General features: G+C 40.0%; 1 protein-coding gene across 1 annotated transcript in view; it reads right to left on the minus strand.

Annotated features, from left to right (window-relative positions):
* Nucleotides 1–24,490, minus strand: part of SSU72 (SSU72 homolog, RNA polymerase II CTD phosphatase) — a 45,428-nt gene extending 20,938 nt beyond the window's left edge. The window contains exons 1-2 of the mRNA XM_027855437.1: nucleotides 24,355–24,490; nucleotides 8,966–9,109 (exon numbers count right to left, since the gene is read on the minus strand). Coding sequence (XP_027711238.1) covers nucleotides 8,966–9,109; nucleotides 24,355–24,434 — 224 coding nt within the window. The 5' untranslated portion in view covers nucleotides 24,435–24,490. The remainder of the gene's footprint in view (nucleotides 1–8,965; nucleotides 9,110–24,354) is intronic.
* Nucleotides 24,491–24,730: the final 240 nt, after the last annotated feature.

Raw genomic sequence — 24,730 nt, forward strand, 5'->3', positions numbered from 1 at the left:
AAAGAAACAAGTACATGGAAAAGGGATAAAAAGTATCATCAAAAAAATGTATGACTGAAAAAAAGATGGATTGGTCCCATGGTTAAGAGAGAAAAATCAACAGATGGCAGCCATTCCATCTCAAGACAACTCAAAGGAAGAAAGGTGTTTGGCCCACTGCGTTACTGCAAGGACACCTACATTAATGAGGTCACAGATATACCAGGACATTATTATGACTGGGGTGGGGTACAAAACTCAGCCGTAGCAAATATGCTACAAACATCATAAACATTGCTGCAACAGATTTCTGAGACACAGATGTCACTGAAATCCTTTGTTCGGGCCATGATGACCAAGGAATCACATACTAGACATAGTAATAGCACAGGTGTCCTACTAAAAACTCATGCTAGCTCATTGGCACATTTGTCTAAGCAGCTGCATGAGTAAATTTCCAAGAACTGACTTAAGGTATTGGCCCATCGAGTTGATATGTCTGACACCTTGCAAATAAAAAAAAAAAGCGCCTATGAGAGTTTACAGTCATCATTTACTCACTGCATAACAGCTATTATAGGATATGTGAAAGACAATGTATTGACATGGAACGAAAAAGGCATGGTCTCTTTCATTGTCTTTAAGTTGTAATGCAAATATCCAGAGGGTAAACCACAGCTGAGTTCTATCCATTCTTTTCCTAGCAAAGTGGTGACAGTAATTACATCAATTCCTAGTCAAGGTACTTGTAGCTTATCACTAGAATCAAAACTGCTATTATACAGGACTACCAAGGCAGGGTTGCCTTTGGCCCAATAGTGCTAAAATGCCAGTGGTCCTCCCAAAGTTTTTTGGGTAAATTTATTCTATCTGCTAAATGGGACCGCCCACTTTTCTAATCACGGTAATTAGAAGCATAGATCTAGGAAAGGATGTAACAACTTGATAAAAGTGTCCAAGTTTCCAAAATGACCAAATGGGCAAAAATCACCCCAAAATGGAGTGCTTCAGTGCTTGTCCCTGAGAAGGACTGGACACCAGCATCTTTGAATTTCCTGTCTGTTCATTACTCAAAGTGTGAGGCTGGATGTCCTAGTTTAAAAAAAAAAAAAAAAAAAAGCTAAAGACTGAGTCAGTTCCAGTACCAACCTATCAGTGTCCTAGGAATGCAACCCGCCTTCATGCCCGACAGGACCATTAATAGCCTTAACCAGATGGTACCTGATGTTTTTCAGAGAAGACATCAAAGACAGCTGCAAGAGGGATTTGAAATTTGGCAAAATAACTGAACTGTCAATTCACTAACTTGCATGAATTTTCACAGGCCCCTTTATCATTTGTAATTAGGACTGGTCTCTGCTTCAAGGTATTAATAATGTGCCCCAAAGCACCCGGATGGGTCTGTGTAAATTAGCTACCACTACTCTCTACAGTCAACTAGTCTGAGTCCCAACCAATCACCACATATGATGACAGAAATCTGCAGATCTACTAAACCAAATAATTTGGACTCATCTTTGGCAAATTAAAGCCAAAATTATAACTTTCTAAATGTTAAAAACAAAAACTCTAACACTTGAGAGTACAGTATGAAAAAAGGATCTATTATAGATTTACTATTGAGTCTAATTTTAAAACATGTTCCATTTGTAAAGCTGATTAACTCCCTTCTCAAAATAGAAGATAACCAAATAATGGACGGGGAAAGACTAGCTGGTTGAAGATATGTCGAAAAAGACCAGGGAATAGATGAGGCTGATGATGAGATCAAAGGATTACTGTAGAACTTGGCAACAGGAGAATACCATTCATGGTTTTAAAATACTAGAAAAATTGTAGAGTATGATTAAAGAGATGGAAGACAGAAGCTCTAAAGAAATGTTGAGTCAGTGGAGTGTGGTTTGGATAAGAGTAGGGTTACATTGTGATTCAGGAGGCTTGAGTCATTTCAAGCATCATGATGAACAATGAGAATGACAGGATGATCACTAACCATCTCTACAGAAGAGGAAATGAGCTTCAATTACTAAAGTTTGGTTGGATTGAAGTGAAAGCCTAAAATTATTAAACAAGATACTAACCAGGGTTGTAGAAAGTGTCACTAGTGTCCTTAAAAGTTTACACCTGAGCACTGTGGTATGCATTCAGCTCCAAACCTGGGACCTAAACCTTAAGATGCCTTCCCCCTCCTATCATTGAAGAACATACTTTCTCATCTTGTCCTTTTCTTCCTCCACTCCAGACTAAGATGTGTCTGTTGAGGTAGTGAGCAGAAATAAGCCCAACAACCATCTCCACGTGCCCTTAAATAGTGAAATTAGAAAATGAACAGCCTCGGTGTCAGACAAGGGATAATGAAGTGCCTCCCTGCTATCAAGGTGCATCACTCTGGAATTGGAAGGAAATAGTCAGATAATGTGTATCATCCTTAAGGTTGTTACATGGAAGGGTTTGATAGTGGGAGCAGAATCAAGGGAAAATGACAGTATTGTTAAAAAGAGGCAACAAAATCTCTAAAAGTTTTGGGAATGGAGAGTAAATTAGAGGAAAACTCTGTACAGTGGGTCAATTGCAAATTTGTATGCTTCGCCTCTATCAAGTGAATTAATGGGGGTTTATGACAAATTACACTTCTGCAGTTTTTAAGTTTGTTTGGTCACTTTAATTTCTAATGAATTAGGCTTCTCAAATCCTATCATTAGAAATCCTACTATCTACGACCTTAGGGACAATTTTTTTCTTTAAAACAAAATTTGTATTTTCTATTTCCAAATGCTATACACATTTTGTGATAACCACTCAGTATTTGAAATGAAGTCTAATAAGCTGTTTTCATGTTTTAAATGGCTAATGAAACACCACCTTTTATTTTTAAAGAGCCACAGGGGAGAGGGAACTTCAGAAAGATCATTTGAACACAATGTGTATTCTAGCAGAGAGGTGTCAGAACCAGCAGCCTCCTGGTTGGGTGCCCTCACTCCCATTTGAGATTGAGGCCATTGGTCTAGAAGGCCAGGTACTGCCTCAGCACTGAAACCTAACAGAGGAAACTGTCCTCATTTACAATAATTCCACACTGGCTATTGTATCCTAATGATAATTTCTCCCCCCAACCTGACCAATGAGATGGCCAAGCCTTACCTATTCTGCTCACTATAATCATTCTGCTTACTGTAACATAAAGGAAAAAAGAGCACTGGACTAGGATTCCTAGTCCCTGCTCTGACACTTACTCACCATCCGACCCTAGGAATGCCCTTTAATCCTTCATATTTTTTCTTCATCCGTAAATAGGAATAATTCCTGCCCACCTCAGAGCTGAGGCTCAAATGAGATGTGAGATTAAGTTGAAAACGTTACAAGTGCTAGGCAAATGTTTCCCCAAGTTCATATTTGCTAGAAGCTAGAATAGTGGGATAAAAAGCTGGCCTCCATGCCAGAGATGATCGGGATTCAACACCTGAATCTGACCCAAACGGACTGTGTGACCCTGCGCAAGTCACTTAACATCTCAGTGCTCTATGCAACTCTCAAAGGCTTTAAGTTGCAGAAATGATCTGGACCAGTACTGAGTGTATGGGGAACTCACACCCACAGGAGTTCCACATACCAGGGAAATCACAGGTCCAGACCCGATCCTTAGCAAATGACAGCATTATTTTTATTAGTAATTCACTGTTAAGACTTTATGGTTTACAAAGCATTTTCTATCCAGGAACACTGGGAGGCAGGTAATATGAGGATCATCATTATTACCCGCATTTTAGAGAAGCTGATTCAGAGGCTGAGAGGAAATGGCTTGTCCTTGGCCGCCCAGTCAGTTTAAACAGATGGCATGCAAACTCCTATCTCTGGATTTCCAGGGCACAGCAGAATCACGAATCTACTTAATCCCAACTGCCTCTAGTCAATCCCTTTAAGAAGGGAGGTTATGACAGCTTCTCGATCAGAGAAGGCCCATAACCTCTTATCATCAGCTTAGCTTTAAAGGTGTTGGCTCAAAAATGCTTCACTCACTATCCCCTGGATGACCAGCTGCTGCTGGACTTGGCAATTCTCCCATGGTTAATCCACACCTCTCACTCCCCCCTTGTACAGATGAGTGCTGTTACCCTTCTCCCCTAAGCTCCCTGAAATAAATGTACCAAGCTTCAGGCAAAGGCTTAATGAAAAGAGTCAATTAGGTTATAGCTTTAAATTATTCTTCCTTCCACTTATTTGAAATTGGGCTCTTAATTGATAGTGTTCCAAGTATCCAAGGTTGTTCTTTGTATATCTGGATGGTGAAAAAGTATTACAGAACCACCTGAAGCAGCAAATTTTAACTCTAAAGCCTATAAAAATTAATGAAATTTGTCTTAAGAACACTGCCAAAATGTGAAAAAGGAATTTTTGTTGTTCTTGTAGAAATTGAGAAAAGAACCTCATCTCTACAAGTTATGAATATAGTTAAGGTGAGACAACAAGGGAAAAAAAGAAAATTCAAGAATTTCTATTTGAAAAATTTCAAGTTTTTCTATTAATTTAAAAAGGTTAACATTTCTACTTCTCAATGCAATTAAGAAGAAACTGTCCTTACGGGAGCCATCTCTCACCTCAGATGATCTTAAATTGGTGACATTTCAGGGTCAACACTTTCAGTTCTTAAGAGCCGATCTGAAATGTTTCCACAGTAGGGAAAAATAATTTAAAACTATAAGCCAATGGCTCATTCCAGTGACAAGTTAAGGTGGTATACAATCAGTATCACAGAGGACACCTGGTATTGGTGTTTCATTTTAGACCTGGGTTCCAATTGCAGACACTAATTATGTGTTCCTGGGCAAGTCATTTAACCTCTGTGACTCAGTTTCCTCACCTGGAAAATGACTCTGCAGCCTCTGAAGATCTCTTTTCAAGATCTAAAACTAAAATCTCAAGATCTATGTGGGGACAGTGCACTGAGCCTCTCTAAATCTGTTTTCTCATTTGTATAATGAAGATGGCATTTACTTCTGTAGGTTTTATTGTGATTCAAATTACTGTAAAGTATATTGCAAAGCACTGCATAAATGTCAACTGATTTCTTCAGCAATGAAGTATTTTAACCTAAAAAACTCATCTTCTACATAAAGAACCCTAACCTGCCCCACCCCCATCCTAAAATGTGACTTAAAGAGGGATATATTTTAAAATGAAGGTGATATAAATGCTAAAGTTATTGTTTAATAGTCAGAAAATGCTAATACTTAAGGGAAATGGATATTATTTGGAAATGAATATGATATGAGAACTAAAGGTACCACTTAAAAATTAGGGGAAAAAAAAACCTGTTAATCTTGAAGCTAGCTATTTAGACCTCAACTCTTTAAGTCTAAACTGTCCCTATAAAGACAAAGCCAGTGTTTTAGTAGAATAGGAAGTTAAATGCCTGTACTAGTTCGTGTCAAAATTGATTCAGTTCTGCCTGTATATATGTCCATTTCCTACTGAAATACATCCTTCAAGTAAAATTACAACATGAGCAATGAAAGAGATGTTTCTTTTGTTAAATCTGGAAGGGTAACTAAGGAGTTCTTTTCAGTAATCCCAGGTTATTATTTTATACACACTGTGCTGTCTTTATGGATGTTCTAGGTCATCTTCCTCTGAGGAAGGTAACTGGCCACCTGCTGCTTCATTCACGGAATGTTTGGTTGGATCTTTTTTCCCACTAATCTTATCCCTCATCTTACTTGGCCCATTTAATTTTCCTTCCCCTTTAAAACTTAAAAACAGGGGGAAGGTGGGAAGGGGTTGCAGCTGTGTCCCAATGAGGCAGTGAATCACATGTGCACGGAGTCTGTTAGGACCAGGAGACGGGAGCTGTAACACACCTCACCATTCCTAATCCGACACGTGTCCGGTCTTGGGTTTTTGCTTTGGTTTACCTCGGCTGCTTCCCCCATGCCACCTCAGACTGACGTCCACCTCTGCAGCATCTCACCAAGGGCTGGAATGAATTCTTTTCGAAGAGATGTCACTTGCTCGACTAGGTCAAAGGATGTACTTGAGAGCGGTTTAGTCAAAAACCTCTCATCAAATAACAAAAATAATGTATCTGTCAAGCCCAGTCTTGTCCTTTTCCTCCTACCCTCCCCACCCACCTAAGAGAACAGAAACCCCACTTCCGAAGAAAAGTGAAATCAGTGGGTATGTTCCCAAGCACAAGGAAGATCCAGACAGTGATAGCAGCACCCCTAGGACATAAGGAAGCCATTGCGACCTATCTCTTCACCTCTTGTGGAGAGCAGGCTCCCACAAAGGCCAACGTTGTGACAATGTTCCAGTCCTTTGACCATTAACCATCCCCACCATCCTATCACTCACAGAAGCACAGAATGTTAGAGCTGGAAGGGACCTTAGAAGAAAGCAAATCCCCACTCCCTCCCTCTCTTTAGACAGATGAGGAAACTGAGGCCCAGAGAGGGAGAAAGGACTTACCAGTGGTCACACAGCTAATTCAACTCCCTCTCCCTGTTTATAGATGGGGAAAGTGAGCCCCAAAGGACTTGCCAGTGGTCACATGGCTACTCAGTGCCAGCCCTTCAATGCACTCCGCTTACTCTACCTCCACTTCCTGCTTTGCGTGTGTGGTCCTACTCTGGGTCCTTTGGGACCCTTTTGTTTCTCAACTCTTCATTCACAGGGAGTCCCGACCTGTAAGGAGCTCACTTCCCAGCAGGATCCCCAAATATGAAAAGCCCTATGCTGTTTTCTTCCTGGTCACCAAGCACTTCCCCCTTAGGACAGGTTAAGAGGGTACCTTGGAACTGGAGAACTCTCCATTTGGTCATCATAAAGCAGCAGATAGCCCCTTCCACTTTTCCTCCCACCCAAATGTGGCTATTTAAAGGCTAAGTTTTGGCCTTTAAAAATACTATATTGATTCAAATATAAATCAAGGTATTTTTATTTTATAAGGAATAGCAATTTTTTTCTTCAAAAATTAAGTTTAAAAACTAGAAGACAGGATTCAATTCATATATATTTGGAAAAATACAGTGATTTATAATGAAGAAACACTAGTAGTGTGAAACATTGTTGTGATTGCTGCCCATTTCTAACAATGATAGGAGGCATCCAGTTCAAAAATTTGGTATCTATTTCACAAAAAAGTGGAATAATAAAATGGACTTATTGCCACAGAATGTAAGCTACTAACACCTGCAGCTGAGGCCAGAGTTTAGAGTTTATGGAGTTCTAAAATAAGGTTTTATAGTTAATGCCCTCTATCATGGGAACATAGCAAGAGCAGAATGGGCAAATGTATTATTTACAACTAATTTGCCAACTATATTTAGGTTACTAAGATGAAGAAATATGGCAAATGGAATGCTGCTTCTCAGTTACAGGGGAAATGATGACTTGAAGATACGCCTCTCTTGCCCCAAGGATGTTGGGTAGTGCAGAGTGTGTGCATTCAATGATGACCATGCTCAAGATGCCAAGTTTCAAAAAGGAGTTACCACCACATGGCTACACGGCCCCATGTCAAAAATGATTTTCCTCTTGCCATTGCATAATGGAAACACCAGATTATGCAGGGTAACCCATGTGGATGTTTTCAACATGAACATCAGATCTATTTACATTGCACTGGTGAATGAGCTAGCTGTTTACCTTTAAAAATAAAAAGCAAACAAACAAAAAAAACAAGCAAAATTAAATAAGGGAAGGGAAGGGAGGTAGAAGAGAGGAGAGGACACGATGCAACAAACCCCAGGATCTTGCGGTGCTCCAATCTAACACTTTAGCTAGAACGACCTTCAGAGACATACTCTCAGCCACCTAAGTAACCTACATACAAGTAGAAAACATTTTTAATTCATCCAAAGACGGCAATAGCTCTGATGTCAAAAGATGCTAATTTTTGGATTTGCATATTTGTATCAGTTTTAGCTACATTTCCCTGAAATTTGGGCCCCATCTCTTAAATATTGCTCATAAAATCAAGAAAGTGAGGTAAAAGTCAAGGATGGGACACAGCTGACTTTCCAGTGAGACAAAATGTGTGAAAACTGGAGGTCAAATATCTATTAAGACAATTAAGTCTTAATGCTATAATCATAAAATCTTTTTAAAACCTACTCTTTGGCTAGATCTCATTAAATCCAATTTTTCTCTTCATCAAAAGTTTCCAAGGGAAGGATTTCTACCAATACTGTTTGCTTCCAACATGCCACATTTGGCCCTATATTGAGCCCTCTCCCTCTGGTCCTCCTCAGTGTACATGGCTCTGCAAAAACACTATTGGGTTAGGGAGTAAGGGTAGGGGTAGGATGGACCTGTAATTTCATCAGTGTGGCCAACTCCCAATGTGGAAACCTCTCCCACCAAAGCAGCTCCACAAACTCATCTACAAGTTAGCTGGAGACACTGGACAGGGGCAATGAGAGGTTAAGCGACTTGCCCATGGTCACAAAGCCAGGATGTGTTAGAGGCAGGATTTGAACCAAGGTCTTCCTGACTCGAAGGTCTACCCTCATTCATTACGTCCTGCTGCCTCTCAGCAACGTGTCAGCCAATGATATAGACAGAGTAATGTGAAAAGCACTTCTAGGTAGTCTACTCTGCTTAATACTATACCTAAACTTTAGGCTCTACTAAAGTAATCATGATTTTAATTTTTTTCAGGTCAGTATTCCTCAATGCTTCCATTTCCAGGACTGGATTCCACACTGGGAAAATCCAGCAAAGTACCAAGAGACGATTAAGTTATGACTTGGAGTTTTAAAAATTAAATATACTACTCTGCTTAAAAAAAAGGTGGGAGGGTTTGGATTGCACGCACTATTTAACCTTAGCAAGGTATAAAACAAGTAATAAGTCCTCCTCCCTTTTCATGTAGAATACCTCCCTACAAACTTAAGGCCAAGCTAAGGCATATTCCATATGCTAAATAATGAATTACACCTTCCAAAGATGACCATATTGGGTTTTTTAAAAGGGCATTCCACTGGGATACAGTTCTTTGTCTTTCCTAAGAAGATCATTGTACATCTGATCATATGTTGTTTTGAAATCATAAACATTCGGCTTGTCTGGTGCTGGTCCTGGAAGCTTCACATGAGTTCCTGTTCCAAAGGATCTGACACTGAATCCTCGTTTGCTGAAAGACACAAGAAGAAGAAAAAATTTCAATTAGATTAACTGACTCAAAATTCTGTTAGTTTGGATGGGGGCAATGATGTTAAGGGAGGAAAATGTTAGCGTATACTTGCCTAGAGAAAGTTTTTGTCCCAGTTATTAATACCTTCTATTTTAATAATAATGCTCAATGTTACTAGTGATGAAAAATGTCATAGATATCAAAAATATCAAGGTGAAAAGATTCAGAAAGACAAAAGAGTCTTTATTCTACCACCATGAGGTCATTTCCTTTATGAAAAATCTAAACAATACCCTCAAATTAGGCATCCTACTCCCTAAAAAGACTTTATTTCACAACCTGTGTTCCCACACTCTAAAAGACTTCTGAAACACTAAGGCTTTGCTTAAAATTGCTACACTAAAAGGTCTTACAGTCAGTTGACAACTTTTTTTTTTTTTTTTTTTTTAACACATGAGCACAATTGAAGAAATGTTCTAGAACCATCAAGTGTAAATGATGAGACCCTGGGAAGACATTTAGACAGTGCCCCCTACCCTCCCTTCATATTAAAGACCAATACTTACCAATGCAGAGATTCTGAAATTTTAAAAACTTTTTCAAGCTTTACAACCTTTCACATCATAATCCATTCTAAGGTTTACTATAACCACCAGGAAAATCATGTCTGTGTCTGAGAGTGTGTGAGTGTGTGTGTGCGAGAGAGAGAGAGAGAGAGAGAGAGAGAGAGAGAGAGAGAGAGAGAGATTGAATTTTAAATCTGTTTCTTTTACTGCTGCCTTTAGTTGACCATCCTTTGTCAAAGCCCTTCATATACTGTGGGCTCATTCCTTTATTACATAGCCTCCTCTCTCAGCTTCCTTTCCAGTTTAATAGTAACTATAATAGATCTGTTAAGTAAGACGGTAGCAAAGCCAATGACTACTGCTCACTCTTTCACAACCAATGATTTAAAAGACTAACCCTGATAACAAAACAAGCTCTGAGTCAGGAAAAATCGTGCTTAGCTCAAAGGTTTGAGCAGCAGTGAAATGCTGCTTCAGAAGTTGATTAATATTTTGAAAAGTGATCTCACTTTCCCACTTCATTAAGGTTTCTAAAATTTTATTTTGGTCAATTATGCAATGTGGATCTTAAGAGTCCACATAAGCATTCTTAACAATTTGATGCTACCTTTCATAGGAATTTCAGATTCACCACCTGACTCTGAAACACCTGTTCAAATTACTACTAAATTTAAATCACTATAAATTTTAATGCCAAAAATTTTAGCTTTGTTACAACTCAGAAATTATATATCATACTAGCAAAATTGAAGTTCCAAAAGGTCTTAGATGCTAGTCAACAGAGCCCACCAGCCATGTACTTCCTAGTCTTGCCTCATTTTACAGAGGAGCAAAGCTAGGTCGAAGGAGATAAAAAGTACTTGCCCAAGCCATCCAGTCCCACTCTCTGAATAAGCAACTTGAGATTAACATCAAGGCTCTTATTTAGGTTCTGAAAATCTTTCTAATACTAGCCAAGAACCTTGGATAGGCCAACAACAACACTCTAGTACCTATTTTGGATAAAGAAACTATTTACTCAAAACTCACAATTCTTAAGAGCATCTTATTCCCTTTCCCCATTTTGACTATTTCTTCCTCCCTTGAAATGGATTTCTCACCATAAATAGTTCTCATCTGCTTATGAACCACCTGGTTTTTTTTTTTTTGGTTACGGTTTCAAATGAATGATTAAAAGTTCAGCCTCTCAGGTTAGAAAAAGTAGTACTTTCCAGATAGAAGGAAAGCCACATATTCAGTTCCCCCCCCCCCACGCTAAATAATCCAACACTGTCCAGGAGTCTACACTGGGGAACAATGCCAAATCTGTGATGACGAGCATTTCAGCTCTGAGTACTACAATAAATAAATGAATGAATGAATAAAGATCTGTTAACACAAAACTAAAAAGCAATTTTTCTATGTTGAGTCATAAATATAAGCCCAACTTTAAAACGGGGCTGGAATTATGAACATAGGCTTCATGTCAACATGCTCAAAACTGTGCAAAGTCTGCCCACATACTGCCTTGGCCCAGCAACATGGCAGCCAACCTGCAGTCCAAAGAGAGTGCTTTAAGCAACAAGTGTTCCTGGAAAGTTGTCTGAAAGGTTTCTTTATAGGCTGTAGAGAGGAAATGTAAATAAAATTCCACCCTTCCAACTAGCTTGACACTTCAGAGACAAGTGATTTTCAAAAAACATTAATGCTCTAGTCTATTACACTTCATTGTCAATATGAAAACAGCAGTGTGGAATAATTCAAAATGTTGGAATACTGAATTTTGCTTTGTCTCTGTTATTTTCTGATCTACCTTCCATCCATCAACAATTTTAACTCATATGACTTCCCGGAAAATATTCGTTTCATTTTAAATTCAGTCACCTCTCTTCCAAGACTCACATTGTACAAGGTTTCACACCCAAAGTTGTCAGGTAAGGACATCCTCAACTAATTTCTAGCAGCTCTCAGCCCTTTCTCACTGACTTTACAACCCCCAAAGCACTGCTGGTTAACAATCAACACCACCCTTAACTCAGTAGGAACTGCTGGGAAACGGTGGTAACTTGGAGAAGTGAGAAATCCTCCAATTTGAAGTTCTACAGTAACTTGTCTTAAAACAACTTCGTTCTGCACAGAACAGCAAATCAATCAATCATGCTCCTAACCGAAGCAGTAATACAATAGGCTCCTAGAAAATCTCCCTGGCATTTTACATATCCCCAGCCAAGACAATCCTGTTTGATGTTTGGGGAAAGTATTAGTCATTTTGAAGCACTGCCACACCACCAAAGGTCTAGGCCAGGGCTTCTTAAAACTTTTTCCACTCTGGTGACCCCTTTTGGCATTTTCTTGTTGAGTGGCCCAAGGGCACAAATTTGCAGTGCAAAGTACACATGCTTTGTGTTCAAAACCAAGGCTGCAGTGAAGTTGCAGGATGCAACAGGGATCCATCACACCTCTGATTTTTAATTTTTGGTCTTTGTGTGTTCAGAAATCTTTTGCTGTTTCCAAATTTTCTGCACAGCTTTGCACCATTAAAACAAAGCACTGAGAGAAGTAACAACATCTTAAATGAGCAAGAATTCTCATTTTAAGATTTGGTCCAAGTGTCATAACTTATCTACCAAAACTAATAATGCAGTCAGAGGTTGACTCTTCCTCTTAACTATTAACAAGAAACCTTTCACATTCCCATTCTTTTCCCACCTAACACACCCAAAACCCCATAGGAAATGGTCCTGCCCTTCTCTTACATATGTCATATTTCCTTCATTATAGTTCATCTATCAGTGTTTCACCTGCCCTTGAGGAGTGTCAACTTGAGTTCAGGGATAATGCCTTTAACTTTTAAGAGTACTCTGCTAACTTGTTACTATGTAGAATTTAATATAGATTTATCAAATAAAATATTACATTGTTTTTCCAAAATCTTTTCAGCAACAGATGCAAAAAAAAAAAAAAAATTCCATAAACAAATGCCTGATAAAAGTGATGATTTGATTCAAGATTTAAGCTCCTACTATGGAATCGTGGTCGGTGCTGGGAAGCCAAAAACAAAATTCTTAGTCCTTGCCCTCAAGTCAGCATAGAATGCAATACATTCCAGGTCTGGGCAACAACAGCTTGTGCTAAGGCAGGGAAAAGGGAGGTGCCAAGGTCAAGCACAGGAAGCAGCAAGGCCGCCTTTGGCTGGGACACAGTGTGGAGAATAACTGCAATAAGGCTGGATGGGGGGGGCGGGGCGGTCCAAGACTGTGATAGGCTTTATGAGCACTTCGTTGTGATTTTAGAGGCTAAAAGGAATAAATGGAATCTGTGCTTTGGGGCCTATTAATCTGATAGCTAGGTAGAGGGTGGTTTAGGGTGGACTGAGGGCAGGAAGACCAATGAAGAGGCTAGTCTGGGCAAGAGTATTGATAATAGACACAAACTGAGTGGGGGCTGAGGAAAGCTATACATTGTCATATAGCCAAAGATGAAGTCAGTTAATCCTTGAAATTTATCCAAAATGCAATATAATTCATTCCATTGACTAATCGCTGTATATTCCTATAACGGAAAGGGCAAAGAAATCATTGTCTGGAGGGCAGTGACCAGTAAGTGGCTTCAGTGGTCCACATCACTGAAGCAGAGGGCCAGTCCAAATGATTACACCCCAAGAAAGAACTGCATTAGTTACTATTCAATGATATTTCAGATAGTAACATGGGCTATATTGTGAAAGCACCAACTAGACAAACCATCCAAAGGACAATTATGAATGTGTTTGACATGTAAATATCAATGTTTACCCTCAGAAGCTTCTAATCCAAATGGAAATTTTAACTTTTTAATCTAATGCAAAACATTCCAGAGAATTAAATTAAAATTAAAAAAAAATTAAATCAATTTTACGCTATCCAGCACATTCAATGTCCCTAATCCTTCTCTTATCTTACACTGCCTAGATGATAGAATGGGACAGAATTCACTTCTAGGGAGAACTAGGATAAGATTAGGGAGGAAAGGGGGAAATAATGCAGAAACTCATAGGGGTTGCTTCAGAAATTTGCCCTGCCTACATTACTTACCTATCAGTGGGAACTACAAGGCCTTGTAGAAAGCAGTCAAAAGTTTTGGGGGTTTTTTTGAATGAATATATAACAGCTGAGTGAACATTTAATTCTCTTTTTCTGTTTGGGAGGGGGAAGAACAAGGCAAGGGAAGGACATGAGAAGCAGCTGAGTTTAATATCTGATTACATAGCACAAATATCTGAAAGAGGAAAGAAATGATAGGCTAACTAGGGAAAGGTGCTCACAAAAGGAATCTACATTTTGTACTGTGAGAACAGAGGATGTTATCTGGTTTGAATGAAGGTTTTGTAATCAAACCCTAAAGCCAGTGAAGAGGTTAACACATTCCTGTGAACATTTTATGTTAGGATAAACTATGACCTCATACCATCTATCTCACTACTTACCTCCCATGTTCTATCTGAATAATACGGAAACTGGGGACACCCTAGAGTAAGGTTTCTGTATTATTATATTCCATCCATACATACACACACATATACATACACACACAGAGAAAAAGTGTGTGTTAGTTCTTGGGGTGGGAGTGTGGGGTGTTTGGACAAGAGCAATGGTGGCTGGGTTGGTAGCCAGAGCAGATTTTAGTGAAAAGAACTTCTTTCCTTCAAATTAAACATGATTCTGTTTATGGAATCACTTAGGGGTGGTCATCACAGTACAAAGAAGTTGTTAAAGGTTATTTGTATGAAATGTGCCATTACAGTTCTAATAAAATACTTATTAACAAGGTGCACAATGACCACAAACTGGCAGTGCCCTTTGCTTAAATGTGATATTCAATTTTTAAGGGTCTGACAAGTCAGCCCAAAGTAATTTAAAATTCAAACAATGCAAGGCAACAGTCATCTATTAAGTGCCAATCCCACAGACTGGCACTGTGTTAGGCACAGGTACTGCAAATACGAATGTAAGAGGAGCTAAAATTGGTCCAAAACTATCAGAACATGCTACATACATTGGAAATGAGTTATGAGCTGAAGGATTTTTCAGCTGAGAGGATGAGGAAAAGTTTCAGTGGGGAGACTGCATCTATTTGACTTTCTAATAAAAGGATTTCAGTAACAATATTTAGGATGGGCGGGAAGCTACATAAGAGAGGAGGGGAAAGAGGGAGATGAGCATGAAGAACAATGAGTATAATAGTCCCAGGAAATGATCCCGTGGTGACAATTTGTTTATATTGTCACCAACAGCTCTACTTATGACTTGAGCAGTCATCATAATGGAAGTTTGGTTTTTATAATGTTACTGAGAAACTGGATTGGCAGGGATAACGTTACTAAAGTGTGTCTTTAGCTGTCCACCTGGAATATGGAGTGCAAGAAGAACAATAGTGTGAGATGAAGATAATTGGGTTGTAGCCAGATTCCAAGGTTGTTTAATGCCAGGTTAAGGAGTCTGCACTTCATTGGGTAGGCAATTGGAAGGTACTGAAAGTTTTTCTTTATAAGAGAAAGGACTTCATGACAACAGGATTATCAGATAGAAAACTTTGAACACTGTGCAGGATGGAGAAGGGGACAACTGGACACAAACATGAAACTACAAAGGACCTTAAAAATCTAGCCCAATACTCCCAATTTGTAGAGAGAAACTAGAAAGACCAAGAGACATATTTAAATTTGTACTGTTAGGTAAGGGCCATCAAAATTTGTAATTAGGTCTTCTGAGTCCAATCATCCATGTTCCACACACCCCACCCCTCAGTATACATTACATGTGGAATGAGTTTTTCCAAAAGTTGAGATTGACTTCATTTTATATCGAAAATGCAAGATGTATAAATCATCTCCCCAATCTGACAGATTTAAAATGTACCAAAAGTTTTGTAAAGGTATCATGCTAGTCTTTTAGAATTCCTATGGGAAAACACAGAACAGAATCCCCCACAGTAAGAAACAAGGTTAGGTCCTAATCTGTACAAACAAAAGGAAAATGCACATGGAGATCCAGGCTTGCCAGTACTGCAGCATGAAGGCGAAGGGTACTACTAAAGAAATTTTGTACAACTGAGGCTGTCAAGACAAACACCCCCCTAGTGTACCTGAACCAGATAAAAATGTCACTGAAAATATTTGACAAATTAAAAATATGACACAGCATGAGAGAATGTTAATATGGGATTTTCCAAATCAATATGCAGCCACAGGGATCCTTACACACTAGGTTCTATTTGAGTTTGTACAACCCTGGTATACAGGATCCTAAGGATAATTATAATTTCTAAAAACAAAAAAACCAAAACCCCAAAACCTCAGAGGTTGCATTTTCACAGATCAGGTTTGCTTAAAACTAGTAGTACATGTTAAGTAATATGCAAATCCAGGTAGAAACTGAAACCAACAAATCATGAAAAATCCTGCACCCCTCCCCCAATTCAAAACCAATAGTTTTCCCTTCTAAAACAGCCTAGAGCTGTGCATACTTAGAAAACCACAAATTACCATTATCCAGGTTTTATTATATTTTTATTTCTCAATTCCACAGTAATATGGACTTAAGTTTACTAAAAACATTGCATTTTTAAAATTTCACTTACTGAAATGTTGATAACATATAAATTAAAAAACAACATAATTCTTATCTTATAAAACCCTGTAAAGAAAAATGTGGGACAATAAAATATTTATGCCATTAAGAATCCTCTCATTTTGTGTGTTAAGCGTTATGTGTATTTATGACTCCATCCAACGATTAGAAAACCAATTCTACTGATAACAGACAATTCTACAGGTGGTCAGTACTGGATATTCTGAAAAGATTAAGTCATAATATGCTTTAAGAACCTGCTAATTTTAAATTAATTTTATTAATTTGGTAATTTAAAAAACCTTACAAATAAACCACAGAGGATATCCTGTATCTTACGCTCTGAGTTGAAAGATACTGCTTAGAAACTTTGCCTCTTTAACCCAAGAGAATTTTCCAGTGATAAAATAGCTAACCAGCATTTGTTGGAGGATGAGCCTCGAATCTCATACAAACATGCAAATTATGTGACAGCACGTGTTATTTGGGTAAAATGTCATTTACAAAAAACAATTGAACATGACATTCCTGATGGCTGGAGAAATAATAAAAATAATAAAATAATAAATGGGCAGAGATTTCATGTCAAACCATTTCCTCTAGCTAAATACTAATTTCAATTACTGAATACTTTGACAAGTCAATTGACATGACCACATTTAAGATGGCTAGAATATTCATCCTGGGAAATATAACTGCTTTTATTTCAAAAATTAAGAGTCAAATGGTTGAAGCCCTGAACTCTGCCTTCTTGCTCCCCTCCCATACCCACCTCTTTGTAGAGGTGAGGTAAACTCTGGATGACATCATCTAAAATCAGACTTTTTCCATGTGTTGTTTGGCTAAACTATTGTATTCTGTTTTAAGGAATGGCTCTCTGGTTGGGAAAGGTTATATATTGGAAAATATAGGTGATACAAAAATATTCGTAAAAGTTAAACTTTAAAATTTATTCAATAAAGTTCATTTTAAAATTGTCCTATATTAGTGTTAAGATCAAAAATGTTAACTATGTTAATCTTCATGGAGATTTTAACTAGGTGATTTCACAATCCCAGAGCACAAAAGGCTAAATCTTTTACAAATATCTATGAACAAGAATCTTAATACTATGGTTGCTATTTAACATAAGCACAATTGGAAAAAGGTAGAGAAGTAAAACTTGGCCCTTCCAACACAGCTGACATTATCACCCACCAACTATAAGCACCTTAGAAAACCAATTTAGAAAGAGCTTTCACACCCAGCTCCTATTTTGCCAAGTTTTAGCAGGACCAAAGGGGACACATCAGTGGGCAAATCTGTATTAACCTATTTTGGGTAGTTTCTCTGGTAATGCTTTCAAGGTACAGCAAATCTAGTCAGGGACCTGGACTGGAATCTGGCCTTTGTCATTTGCTACCCTGAGACAGTGACACTTTGGGCAAGTCCCTTAACTTTGGTCCTCTTCCTCCAGAACATGAGGGGGCTGACCCAGATTACCTTGAAATTCTATGACCCTTTGAATCCACTATAACCCAAATAAAATGTATATTGTCTAATTTACAGGTTAATCTCACCTTCCCAGGAGTTAGGTTTTTGGTCTGAAACCAGACTTACTCATCTGCTGTTACACTACATCCAGTTCATCTTTCTCCTCAAAATGTTGTATAAAGTTACTAATAAAAGACTAATATTTTCAATTCCTCAAACTAAGAAGGATCATATATTGAAGACAATGTCCTGGGCCATTACAAATGCAAAAATATCTACATTTTCATTCTTCTGAAAAATAACATTACTTAAAAATTAAGAATTAACTAATAATCCCTGTAGTTCTTCAGCACTTAAGTCAAATTAATTGGCTCCAAAGGGACGGTTTCATCCACCAAGGACAACAGAAAATGAGTTTCTAAGGAAACAGGTCACACTCAAATCAATTCTTAAAGGAACTACAGCTACATCTGGACTTGGTCTCTGAATCAATTTAACCTCCAAATGCAAATATTCAACAAAGAATGCCTTCTATGTATGCATGGCAGTGGCAGGCACTGAGTTACAAAGATTAAAATATAGTCCCTCCCCTCAAGGAGCTTAAAATGTACTAGGGGAGGGAGGGAAGAGAAAGGAGATGAAACAATCTATAATCTAATTCAAGGTAGAAAAACCAAAGTGCACAAATGAGAGCCATCAAGTATAAGATTGGGTAAGGAAGGCTTTCTTAGCTTGGAAGTCAATCACAAGGTAGCACCCCGGCTAGGTCCCAAAGGATTTCAACTAGCTCCAGAATTTAGAGACCTTCCAGACATGGGGGAGGCAAATCCAATAAACAGCTGAGGTGGGAGAAGGCAGGTGTGTAAAGAATAGTGTGAAATAAAGTTGAAAAGGAAGGCCAAAGCAAGAAGAGGCCACAACTAGGAGCCCTTTCTGAATCAACACATATCACTGGTGACAGTCAAGGCCAAATGAATTTGCTGATGTGTAAAGCGGGGTATAATCTCTGTTCAGACTCCTATTTTTTTTTTGGTGAGGCAATTGGGGTTAAGTGACTTGCCCAGGGTCACACAGCTAGTAAGTGTCAAGTGTTTTCATCTGAGGCCACATTTGAACTCAGGTCCTCCTGACTTCAGGGCCAGTGCTCAATCCACTGCACCATCTAGCTGCCCCTTCCTCTCTAATTTTTAATAGAATAGAACCCAAGATTATATTCCAGAAGAGATATGATGCATGCATAGTAATTACATTGCTTGGTAAGACTGAAGACAATCTCTTAAATCCACAAACTCAATACTTCTCCTGTGTATTGGGTGCTAGGGATACAGAGATCAAGACAAAACAACAGCCTCTGAGCTCAAGGGGACCTCTAATCTACTGGGGGAAAACAGACCATCCAGGTAAGAAAAAACACAGAAGAGATACAAGTAACTTCATCCTGGAGTAAAAAAGGCCTGGGCAAAGACCCCAGAGGCAGGAAATGGGATGTTTTGTCCAAGGAAACAGGAAGAGGCCTAGTCAGCAGGGCGCAGGCTCCGTGGGGGATTGGCCTGAAGTCAATAGCCTAGAAAGAGGGTGGGGTCAGACATACAAGGGCTATAAATGCCATTGCCAGGGGACCCAAAGTTCTGACTTTGTCCTCTAAAGGACACAATCGACAATTTGCAATATGCCCTGTACATACTATTCTTAATTACTATTCTAAAATATTTAAAGCACTCTCCAAATACAGGACTCAAACATTTAAGTAATTACATTCTTGTGTCTAAAATTACACCAACTAAGTTAGATAAAATCAACTTCAAATTTATGGACATGATATTGGCTACCAGTCTGAATTTTTATTTTAAGCATTTTCCTCCTAAATTTTTGGGAGGATAAAGTGAAGTTACATTCTAAATTCCTTTTAACTGTTTTTATCTGTTAAAAGGAATACGTGTCTCTCCCCAGAAATGACTCATGTAAAAACAAAAGGCATCAAATTATACTCATTTTAAATATCATAATGTAGGCCCAAAGGACAGGCTAATCATACAAAATATTACCATGCATTACACAACTCCACTTTGTTATAGTGCTCTATAAAATCCCCAAAGAACCCATGGGGCTACTTTAAAAAATAAATAAAAATAAATAAAAGGTAGGATTAAAAAAGCTCTATACATACATATATAAAAATGTGCATACACACCCACCCACCATATACATCCATCCATCCATCCACACAAACTCAATGCTGCTCCCACACATCCTTACCCAACTGGGGGAGCAAATGCTTTTGAATGAGAGGTTAAAGTTATTAGTAAATATGAAATATTTAGTAATTTTGTCTTCTATATTACAAGGTTCATTTTAGACTGCCTATAACTGGAAAATGATAAGTTTCAAATTGTATCATGTATTGTGAAAAATGAAGCGCAAATTGCTTTGAAGTAAGTTCTTCCAAACACACAGGTAGCTATGTAGACATGATTTAATCCAAGGGTGTAGACTTTTGACCGAGTCCAAGTTTTTCAGAACAAATCCTTTTATGGGTTAAAAAAAGGGCCGCATTTGAGGACCTACAGGGTCATATGTGGCCACAGGTTTCTCACCCCTGGATCACTTGTGATAATCATTAATAGGATTAAATCTCATTGTCTTAAACCCAAACATATATGATGTCTTCCCCTAAATGAAGCTTATAATAAGCTTTGACTGATATTTAAATGTGGTAACTATACAAACTTTGGGATCACAGCTAAGTGTGACAACTCTTGTGATTTTTTACATCTACTTGTTAATTTCAAAATATCCTGCTGGGATCCCCCCCCCAATATTAAAAATTAAAAATAGATTTTATGCAGTGCGGCTGAGATACTTCAATCTCTTTGTCAAATTCCTTCTCTGGAGACTATAAAAATGATTATTTTAGAAATTACAACATACTCTATAGATGCAATAATTTTGGAAATTCCCAGTAAGACAGCACATAGAAAGCATCTAATGCTCAATTAATACAGGAATAAAAGAAGGGCATTTCCCCCCTAGACAGAACATACACTTAATACAAATGGGCCAAAAATCTGTAGATTACTTCCATCAATGTTGACTGCAACCACCCAAGATTTAATGAAGTCCTAAGGACCACACAGATTTGCCTAGGGACACAACTAGAAACTGTCTAATAGGAAGATTCATATCCAATTTCTTAGGATTCCCAAGCCCAGCATCCATTCCCTAATGCCTCTTTTTAGGTAAACAAAAAGTATGTTTTTAATCCTATGCTGCTTCAACTAGGAGATCCCTCAGGTTCCCTCCAGGTCTAATACTGTGTGGAAAAATGTGATCAATGCTAAAATCTTATCAGCAATGAGGAGAGTATCCAATCTATTTTGTAAACAGGTTTTGAAGCAGTAAGATTTTTTTTAAAGGGTAGTAAGATATAGTAGACAAAGTACAGAGAAGGGCCTTTGGTGATAGTTCCTGATAGGAAGACCTGGACTCAGAACCTGCCTCAGAAGTAGCTGGAATAATAGGCAAATTAAGTCATTTAATCTCTAGTACCCCAAGCAACTGTTAGCAACAAGTTACTAGTAGCCCACCTGGAGAGCAACCTAAGGGAGGGAGTTTCCTTTCCCATACTCATGAAACCATAGGTCCAGACACTGCTTAAAAAATTTTGCAAAAAGAAACTGTACCAAATCTGTATTCAACTTTTATTAAACATGCAGCACCTGGGTCATAAGATAGGCTGAAACTGGAATGTTAATTAGTATCCCAAGTATGAACACAATAGATATGCACAACAGCTGGAAAAAAATGCAATTACAAAAGTTTACTTTGAATATGGAACCTGAAAATGTGAAAACGTTGCACATAAAATTTAACAAAAGAACATTTTAAGAAAGCTATTTAAATCCAGATTCCTGTTACTGTGGGCCTTTGTTTTTACATGGCAGCCTTTACACCATCTGGCTCCTGCCTGCCTTTTCCCAAGCTTTTTTCACATGACTTTCCTTCCTTTACTAGACTCCAGCCAAATTGACTCACTAGCTCTTCTCCTAAAATGGCATTCAACTTTCCACCTGAGTGTCCTCCCCACTCTCCCAAGACTGAACAATAGGATTCCCTTCTCATCTCCAGCCCTCAGAATCCCAGTTTCTGCCAAGGATTCTTTGTGTGCAGCCTTTTCGGACCCATTCCCTTAGCAGTCAGCACTCTCTAGCTCTCATAGGTTTACATAAGCGTATCCTCCCCACCACAGGATCCAAACACCTTTACTGAAGCCAGGACTATTTTCTAGTTGTCTTTACATCCTCAGCTCAGTATTTGAGGGCTGGGTACTCCCTATTTGGAAATTGCCCCCATGCAGATGGTACCCACCCCTCCTCTACAATAAACCTTACAGATTGGTCTATGGCACTGCTGAGTTAAGTCTAGTCACACAGTGATTGCCAGAGTCAAGTCTTGAACCCAGGACTTACAAACTCCCAAAGTCAGTTCTGAATCCACCGTGCTTCCCTTTTATGTTGATTTGTTTTGGGTTGGTTATTAGTGTTTGTTTGTTTTTTTGGTTGTTGTTTGTTCTAGTAAAGACCCATGATTCCACCTGTACAGGAAGTGAGCTGTCAATAAGGAACCTGGTCTTTACTATTGCAGATACGAAACCTTTCTTCGTGCAACTGCAAATCTTAGAAAACTATCTTCCTACCCTGACCTCTAATCTACCTTTCCAGTATCCTTACTTTACTTCCCTTCCTTCCCCACCTCCCCCTAACTTGTATCCAATGATGCCAATTCTCCTGACTTTCCCAAGCTTTGAATTCTCTCCTTCTTTGTCATCATCTCTTGCCTTCCCAAGGCTTCAAGTTCCCAGCTAAAATCCCACCTTCCTGGGGGCAATGTTAAATGTGAAAAATTGTTTTTAGGGGCAGCTAAGTGGTGCAGTGGATAGAGCACCAGCCCTGAAGTCAGGAGGACCTGAGTTCAAATTCAGCCTCAGACCAAACACTTGACACTTACTAGCTGTGTGACTCTGGTTAAGTCACTGAACTCCAACTGCCTAAAAACAAAATAAAATAAAATCCCACCTTCTATGAGGAGCCTTTCCTAGTCTCCCTTGTTTATTGCCTGCTACCTCACTAACCTCCAAAGATGAAATGATTTGCCCACAGCTCACCGATAGTCAGTCAACAAGCATTTATTTATTGGGCGAGGGGTTTTTTAACTTCAGGCTCATTTTTAAAACATCAACACAATTTTTTTTTTGGGTAATCCTATGACTTTTTAAATGTACTTAAAAACATCAATCTAAGAAGGGGCCCAAGAAAAAAAAATAAATAAAAAGGTGAGCATTTAAGCACTTACAGTGTGAGGGACACAGTGTTCAAATCCAAAGAGGCAGAACCTGGCCTAAAAGTTAATGAACACTTACTAACTGCAATATTAAGCATTGGGGATACAAATACCAGCAAAACGACACTCCCTGCCCTCACGGAGCTTACATTCTAATGAACTGAGATCCTCAGACTCCAAGTAACCATTTTCAGACTTCCTAACAAGAAATCTGGCCATCTCCCATCTCTATTTAAAACAAAAAAACCCCAAAACAAAAAAAAAAACCCAAAAACAACCCTTCTTCAAGTCCCAGCTAAAACCTCACCTTCTGAATTCCCTTTAATTCTAGTGTTTTCTTTCTGTTAATTACCTCCACTTTATTTTGGCTTTAGCTTGTTTGCGGATAATTGTTCGCACGTGATCTTCTCCCCTTTAGTCAGCGAGCTCCACCAGGGCTGGGGCCGACTGGTTTTCGTTTTGTTTTGTTTTTTTTGGGGGGAGGGGTTGCACTTTTTCGTGCTCCAGTGGCTTGCTGCAGTACACTAAATTAATGCTTTGTTGACTGACTGGCAGGTTGTGTATGTTCTTCCCCACTGTGTGAGCTAATCCCCACCTTCCACAGAAAGACTCTCCCCCAAAATCCCATTTATCCCGTGTTATCTGGTTTGTGCGTAGTAGTAGCGGGCCGATGGTCTCGCCCCGGGCCCCCGGGGGCGCTGTTGGCGCCTTTCTCGGCATCCCCAGGGCCGGGGCCGGCTCCTTGCACACAGTGAGCGCTTTATCAAGGTTTGGGAGCCGACTGACGCACAGGCAGAAAATAGGAGGCACGGACTCGCCGGTCCAGGAAAGCCCGAGGCCGAGGCTCGGGGGCCGATCTCCCACCCACCCATCTACACCCGGTCAGGGGGGCGGGGAGGGTCTCAGGAGTAGAAGGCGGCCCACGACGACCCACCCTCGGCCGTCCACTTCCGAAGTAAGAAGGTCCAGGGTTTCGAAAACAAGTGGAGTAGTTGGGGTTTGGGGGCCCCGCCACCCCCGCTTCGACTCTGAGTGCGCCCCCGGGGCCGCGAGGCTGGAGGAAGCCGGAAGGGCCAACAGTCGGTGCGTCCTCCGCCCACCCCCGCCCCGCCCGGACCCCCCCTCCCCCCCGCGCTTGTTGGGGGCTGAGAGGGAGGGGGCCATTTCGGCGGCCCGGGCGGGGGCCCGCGGACCCGGAGGCCTGTTTACGCGGGGGTGTAGTGGGGTGGGGGGCGGTGGTGGGTTCCGGGGACGGGCCGGGGCGGATGCCCTGCAGGGCTACCTGAGGATGTTGTGCGCTTCCATGCTCCGGTTCTGGTTACTCGAGCACACCACGGCCACTCGCAGCGGCGACGACGGCATGATGTTGGCGGCGGCGGCGGCAACAAGGGGATGCCGCCCGCGGCAAGGGCCTCGCGCGTCTCTCCCGCTCCGGGCACCGGCGGACGTCGCGACAGTACCCACCTCGCCTCAGCGCGAGCAAAATGGCGGCAGCGCCCGCGGCCAGCCCGACCCAAGCGACGCGGCGACGTAGGGGACGTCGGGGGGGAGGGACGGCGACGGTGATGACGTCACAAGCAGATGCGTGACGCTGCCTGCGTGGCTCGACCCTGAAGGCTAGGGGTTGGAGGGAGCCGGGGCCCTGCGCAAGCGCAACG

Source organism: Vombatus ursinus, unplaced genomic scaffold (genome assembly GCF_900497805.2).
Source record: "Vombatus ursinus unplaced genomic scaffold, bare-nosed wombat genome assembly UNPS02010822.1, whole genome shotgun sequence".
Lineage (NCBI taxonomy): Eukaryota > Metazoa > Chordata > Mammalia > Diprotodontia > Vombatidae > Vombatus > Vombatus ursinus.